At 38.5% G+C, this 7,515-nt stretch overlaps 1 protein-coding gene across 1 annotated transcript in view; it reads left to right on the plus strand.

Annotated features, from left to right (window-relative positions):
* The window catches only part of LOC105547390 (arf-GAP with GTPase, ANK repeat and PH domain-containing protein 5-like), a 21,089-nt gene that overhangs the window by 5,015 nt on the left and 8,559 nt on the right, over positions 1–7,515 (plus strand). The window contains 2 exon segments of the mRNA XM_011990977.1: positions 1,038–1,072; positions 6,857–6,957. Of these exon segments, the coding sequence (XP_011846367.1) occupies positions 1,038–1,072; positions 6,857–6,957 (136 nt within the window).

Below are 7,515 nucleotides of genomic sequence, written 5' to 3' on the forward strand. Positions count from 1 at the left end.
GTGGTAGGAACTTTTGCCTACAAGGCCCTTCCAGCATCAAAGGCAGAGGCAGTGTAGGAAACAAAGCATGGCCCAAGTCCTTCTTGGGGCTTTTATTATTCGGGCTTTTTTTAGGAAAAATAAAAATATTTATTGTGCTGCAGACACCATGTCCAATTAAGTTTGCAAAGTCATTTTACAATTAAAATTTAGGCCAGGCTCTGTGGCTTACACCTGTAATACCAGCTCTTTGGGAGGCTGAGGTGGGTGGATCACAAGGTTAGGAGATCAAGACCATCCTGGCTAATGCAGTGTAACCCCGTCTCTACTAAAAATACATAAAAAAATTAGCTAGGTATGGTGGCATGTGCCTGTAGTCCCAGCTAGTCAGGAGGCTAAGGCTGGAGAATCACTTGAACCCGGGAGGCAGAGGTTGCAGTGAGCTGAGATCCCACCACTGCACTTCAGCCTAGGTGGCAGAGTGAGACTCTGTCTCAAAAAAAAAGAAAAGAAAAAATTAAGATAGGTCACTTTCCAGTTGTATAAAGACCCTTTTTTTGTTTTGTTTTTAGTGACATATTAGTAGATAACCACTAAGTGTGGTTCAAGATGCTTGCAGGGATTCTGTTGCATCTAGAGATAGGTGCCTGGTCAGGAAGTAGTTCTTAGAGCTGTTAGCTCTTAGCTTCTGATAATTAAAGTAAGCTATGTGTAAATGCAGAATGAGAGAATACTAATGGATCATGGCTCATTTATGCAACAGTTAAACTTTTTATTAGCTAAATTTTTCATCTGGCCTAAATTTTTGCGCTTTTCTTTTGTACATGAGGATTCTTTCATTTGAATGTAATAGAAACAAAAAGTAAACTAGATGAAAAACTAAGTTTTTAGATTTTACTTTATGAAATTAATCATGCCAGATAATTTAAATTATAAATTATTGAAAATAATTTTTTAAATGTAATTTTGTCTCATTTTACATAGGAGTAATCAGTAAGATGTTAACAACTACTTTTATAGTATTTGTGTCAGAAGTGACCAGTTTTCTTTATTCTTAGTTGTAGAAATAAGAAGAAGCAACTGTGCAAACCATGTAAGTAAACAGTCAAATAGTTAAGAAATTGATAGTTTGACATAAAAGTATGTCTCTTTTGATTTGTTTAAATTACAATGTGGACCCACTTGCGATAGCATGGACCTCTTTTTGTGGATTTTCTAAATCTCTTCTATTTTCCTAAGTATTAAATTTATCCAGAAAAGTATTTAGCTTAGTGTGTCCACCTTTTAAAGATTTCTGACATTTAAGTTAAATTTCAATAGTCTGGTTCAAAAGATCTGCTTTAAGGCTGGGCGTGGTGGCTCATGCCTGTAATCCCAGCAGTTTAGGAGGCTGAGGCGGGCAGATCATCTGAGGTCAGGAGTTTGAGACAACCCTGACCAACATGGTGAAATTCTGTCTCTACCAAAAATAGAAAATTAGCCGGGTGTGGTGGCACATATCTGTAATCTCAGCTACTCAGGAGGCTGAGGCAGGAGAATTACTTGAACCTGGGAGGCAGAGGTTGCAGTGAGCCAAGATCATGCCATTGCTCTCCAGCCTGGGCGACAGAGTGAAAAAAATATCTGCCTTAAATATTTAATCTTATTTTTAATGAAATAACAAAAATAGAATAGCTAAGTTAATTGCCAGCACTGTCTGTTGACTTTCTATCACAGCAAGTAAAAGCATACCTTCCTCCCTACACCATGATCTTATTTTTCTCCCTCCTTTTCTTCCAGTATTAGCACACTTTTTCATTAAATCAGTAATATTTACATAATTATGATTCTGCAAATATTATTCACTGCTAAGTCGCATGGTATTTTCACTGTGTCTCTGCATTACATATCCTTCATCCTGTCTCCGAAATATCCTGTCTCACATAACTGCTGTCTTGTGTGGAATCACCTGAGTCCTAGATTCTGTGTTTCCTTCTGTCCTGTTATCCTCTCTAGTTGTACTTTAACACATTTTCCTGGGTGGAGATGTTTAGAGAGCTGGCCAGTCTTAAAATCCCTCCTCTTTGATAGAGAGGACACCTCTAGGCTGAATCTAAATTTTATGGTTCTGAAGACATTTTGCAGTTGCGCTGTCATTACAGTGTTGTTCTTGAATCTGTTGCCAGTGTGTGATACACTATTTACAACCAGGTTTTAGGTATCTGTGGAAGCTTTTTAGGATCTTCTCTCACTCTGAGGTTCTGAAATTTTATAATAACAGCATGTTGGGGATCTTTTCATTTTATTGAGACTACTAAACCTGAGACTATCTCTTCCTGAGAATTTTTTTTTTATTTTCTCTGTTACTTTTTTACAGATAGTCTTGTTATTCAGATGCTAGGCTGCTTAGTGCAGTACACCTGCATTGGTTTTTAATTTTTCGCCTTCTATTTTTTTCTGTTTATCTTTTTATTCTAGTTCTGGGATATTCTGTGACTTTATCCTCTACTGTTTCTATTGAATTTTATATTTTTGAGAGTGTTTTAAGATATTTTAACTTTTGCTCCTGGTTTTGACTGCTCCTATGAATTCCTTTTTTCTGTTGTTTTGATTTCTGTTGTTGGAGGCTTCCCTCCAATGTGTGGTGGTCCCTGGCCTGCTTTATTTGGAAGTAGGACTTCTGTTAACTAGTAGCACTCAGTGTGAGGTTTTGGAAGCCAAACTAGCTTTTCATTTGGGGGACCTCAGTGTATTGTCTGGGGATCTTTACTCGAAACATTTCAGTTTCTTCTGAGAAGGATCTCCCAATTTTCTGCCTGGAAAGTAAAAGCATGGCCACTTGCTTTCCAAAAGCAGAGTTAGTGAAGAAAGTTGGCGTTCCATTTTTGGTATATAGTTTTCTTTATATCTCATGTTTAAGCCATGGTATCTCTGAGCCAGAAATTCTCAGGTTTGATATATCCAGAGAACACACATCTAAGTTCCTTGTCAGATGGAAGGACAGGTGGACTTGGGGCTTTGGTTAGAGATTTTCGACTGACCTTGCTGGCTTTTGTTTTACATTTTACCCAACTTTCCAAAGTGCCATTTGCCTGTAAGTTCACAACCTGCCTTTAGTTCTGCAAGACAAACTGGCTCGCTTCGGTTCCAGTCACTTTCTGTAGGCACCAAAGTTGTGCTTCCGTGTTATTTACCACTCCTTTTTCTACTTTTTATGTCTCAGCATTTATTAAAAATTATCTCTGTCAACCTTCTCTCCTGGTCATGTGTGTAACCTTTATTTTATGACTAATGAGACTTCTGGAGGGAGAGGAAATAAATTCGTGGTCAGTCTGTTATATTTAATCCAAATTTAGGGCCTATGTTTAAATCAAAGTCTAATTTGAGTATAATTACTGATATTAACCCAGAGAATTTATAAAATTAATGTATCTATAATAAGCATGTTACACTTTTCTCCTAAGGCCTTGTTTAATATTTTCAAACTTTATCCACTGCCATATACTTCCTATTACTTCACAATAGAGATGGAGCTGTTTTCATGAATGCCCAAAGTGTTGGAAATATTTAAGTTAATTAAGATTTGTTCATGTTTAGCCTGGTCAACATAGCAAGACCTCATGTCTACAAAAAGGTTAAATAACAAATTAGCCAGGCCTGGTGGCATGTGCCTTTCGTTTTACCTACTCAGGAGGCTGAGGCAGAGGATCGCTTGAGCTCAGGAGTTTGAGGCTGCAGTTAACTATATTTGTACCACTGCACTGCAGCCTGGGCAACAAAGGGAGACCCTGTCTCAGAAAAAGGAAAAAAGTTGTTAATTCTTTAAAAACATTTCTAAAGTTTGTCCTGCCCAAAAGGAGAGTGAAAAATGTAAACTTTAGTCTTTTTTTTATTTTATTTATGTTTGCTGAGAAAAATGCTGTACTTTATTTATTTATTTATTATTTCCATAGGTTTTGGGGGGAACGGATGGTATTTGGTTACATGACTAAGTTATTTAGTAATGATTTGTGAGATTTTGGCATACCCATCACCTAAGCAGCATCCACTGAACCCAATTTATAGTCTTTTATCCCTCACTCTCCTCCCAACCTTTCCCCCGACTCCCCAGATTCCGTTGTATCATTCTTATGGCTTTGCATCCTCATAGCTTAGCTCCCATGGATGAATGAGAACATACGATGTTTGGTTTTCCATACGTGAGATACTTCACTTAGAATAATAGTCTTTACTTCCATCCAGGTTGCTGGGAAATGCCATTAGTTTATTCCTTATGATGGCTGAGTGGTATTCCTCATATATATATCTATATGTATATCACAATTTCTTTATCCACTCATTGACTGATGGGCATTTGAGCTGGTTCCATATTTTTGTAGTTGTAATTTGTTTGAGTTCCTCGTAGATTCTGGATCGTAGCCCTTTGTCCGATGTATAGACTGTGAAGATTCCCTCCCACTCTGTGGGGTGTCTGCTTACTCTGCTGATTGTTCCTTTTCCTGTGCAGAAGCTCTTTAGTTAAGTCTCACCTGTTTGTTTCTGTTGCATTTGCTTTTGTGTTCTTGGTCATGAAGTCTTCGCCTAAGCCAGTGTCTAGGTGGGTTTTTCCGGTGTTATCTTCTAGAATTTTTATGGTTTCAGGTCATAGATTTATGTCCTTGATCCATCTTGAGTTGATTTTTGTGTAAGGTGAGAGTTGAGGATCCAGTTTCATTCTCCTGCATGTGGCTTGCCAATTATCCCAGCACCATTTGTTGAATAGGGTTTACTTTCTTCACTTTATGTTTTAGTTGGCTTTGTTGAAAATCATTTGGCTATAGGTATTTGAGTTTTATTTCTGGGTTCTCTATTCTGTTCCATTGGTATATGTGCCTATTTTTATACCAGTGCCATGCTATTTTGGTGACTATGGTCTTATAGTATAGTTTGAAATTAGGTAATGTGATGCCTCCAGATTTGTTTTTGCTTAGTTTGGTTTGGCTATGCGGGTTCTTGTTTGGTCCCATATGAATTTTAAGATTGATTTTTCTAATTCTGTGAAGAAGGATGGTGGTATTTTGATGGGAATTGTGTTGAATTTGTAGATTGCTTTTGGCAGTATGGTCATTTTCACAATATTCGTTCTAACCATTCATGAGGATGGGATGTCTTTCCATTTGTATGTGTCCATGATTTCATACAGCAATGTTTTGTAGTTCCCAACGGCATATCAAAAAGATAATCCAGCCAGGGGCGGTGGCTCACTCCTGTAATCCCAGTACTTTGGGAGGCTGAGGCAGGTGGATCATGAGGTCAGGAGTTCGAGACGGGCCTGGCCAACATGGTGAAACCCCATCTCTACTAAAAATACAAAAGTTAGCCGGGCGTGGTGGCACGTGCCTGTAATCCTATCTTCTCAGGAGGCTGAGGCAGGAGAGTCGCTTGAACCTGGGAGGCAGAGGTTGCAGTGAGCCAAGATCAACCCACTGCATACTCTAGCCTGGGCAACAGAGCGAGACTCCATCTCGAAAAAAAAAAAAAAAGATAATCTACCATGATCAAATGGTTTTCATGCCAGGGATGCAGGGATGGATTAACATACACAAGTCAGTAATTGTGATACAGCCACTTTGGTTTTGACTTACTAAATTACTAGGTGCAATTATTTTCTAGTTTTTGTTATTAAACCTTAAAACTACTAAGTAACCCCTTCCATTTCTTGTTAAAGATCGTAAAATTTCATACTCTGATTTATGCTGACTGATGTTAGATTATTTGTTTCTATTTTGTGACTACCTTAAATAATACCTATAAATAGTAAACTATTAGTAGTGTTTTGCTGTAATTAAATGTAGTGAGACTTATCTACCAAATGATAACCGAATTATCAAACACTGTCGAAGTTTTGGATTTACTCAAAATTCTATGCTCAGCAGCTGGAGGTAGGAAGAGTAAGGGCCCTCCCTACTCTTATGGAGAGGCATACTTTCTCATGAGGGGAATACTCTGCAAGAATTAGCATCTTGTAAACAGCGGTGAATTCGACTAATAAGTGTACAAAAAAATATTTTTTGGTGTGGCTGCCGACAAAGAGATCCAAGAGGGTAGATGGAGTCAAGCTTGCTGAAGCAAGGAAAGAGAAAAGCAGTATTCTAGGGAGAGAGCAGGGCTAGAGCAGGAAAATGGCTAGGTGCAGGTCAGATGATTTACAGAATGAAATTAATCAAGTTTTGAAATTGGAAAGTATTCTCTGAGAGTCTCATTTGAGTCATGTCATGGCAGTCTTATTTAAACATGAAGTGAAAGTTAGATTTTTTAAGTTGTCATCTGTTTTCAGGGTGTGAGAGAATATTTAAGTGATACTCTTTTTATCCTCCACATAAGAAAATAGGACTAGAGAAACCTATGGCTTCCTCACTTGTTGGTGGCCTAGCAGCCCCGGCACGCCATTCTCCTGCCTCAGCCTCCCAAGTAGCTGGGACTACAGGTGGCCACCACCACGCCTGGCTAATTTTTTGTATTTTTAGTAGAGACAGGGTTTTACCGTGTTAGCCAGGATAGTTTCGATCTCCTGACCTCATGATCCGCCCACCTCGGCCTCCCAAAGTGCTGGGTTTATAGGTGTGAGCCACCACGCCCAGCAAAGCCGACTTTTCTTATGATTTTTAAAGGTAATTTGTAAAATCCTTGTTAGGTTTGACGACAGGTACCATATGAAGGGCAGCATTTTATAACCCGTATCTTAAACATCGTCTCTGGAAGTTAAGAGCCTCCAATGGGTTTTCTGTAGAGTGCACATGATACCGCACTCAGGCAGTTCATGGAGTGTAAGAAATATCTTAGTGCTTTGTCATTTGACATTTTAACCAAGAAAAAATACACTTTGATAAGTTTAGCTTACACTTCCCTTCCCCTTCAGGTATCTACTGTGTGTTTCAGTCAACAGTACAGCTCATGTTCGACAATACTCCTTGATGACAGCACAGCCAGCCAGCCTTATCTTACAATGACAATAATATCGTGAGTACAACTATACTGCCAAGGGACAGATTTGTTTATTCTAAAATTATTTCAGCCATTTGGTTGTCCTCTTCCGCAATCAGTTTAAGAAATTGGAGTCAACTATATGTTGATATCCAGATTCTAAATATTAAGTATCAATTTCTCTTTTAATCTTAGACACCATGGTGGAAGGAAAAATCAGTTAGCAGAGAAGCAATCCCAGAAAAAGTGTATCTTTTGATACCTTTATGCCTTTAAACAATGTTGAACACAGTGAGGCTAGGTTCCCTTTATTGAATGTTTTTTGTGAAAACCTAGTTTTTCACTGAATTATAGGCCTAAATCGGTGTGCACTACTTTCTTTGGACATTAGCCTGGGAAGAAGGAACAGCTTTTCCTCTTCTGGCACCACAGTGTATCTGCATTTGAATTTCTCCCATTGTGCATGAGCACCTCATGGGCCACAAAGATGCGCTTTGAGATCACCCTGAGATGAAGTTTATTTTAAAAGGAACAACAACTAACACCAGCACCAGCTCCATAGGGGCTGTCCAGTGTACATTATTATCATCTCCT

The sequence above is a fragment of the Mandrillus leucophaeus genome, unplaced genomic scaffold, assembly GCF_000951045.1.
Source record: "Mandrillus leucophaeus isolate KB7577 unplaced genomic scaffold, Mleu.le_1.0 Scaffold388, whole genome shotgun sequence".
Lineage (NCBI taxonomy): Eukaryota > Metazoa > Chordata > Mammalia > Primates > Cercopithecidae > Mandrillus > Mandrillus leucophaeus.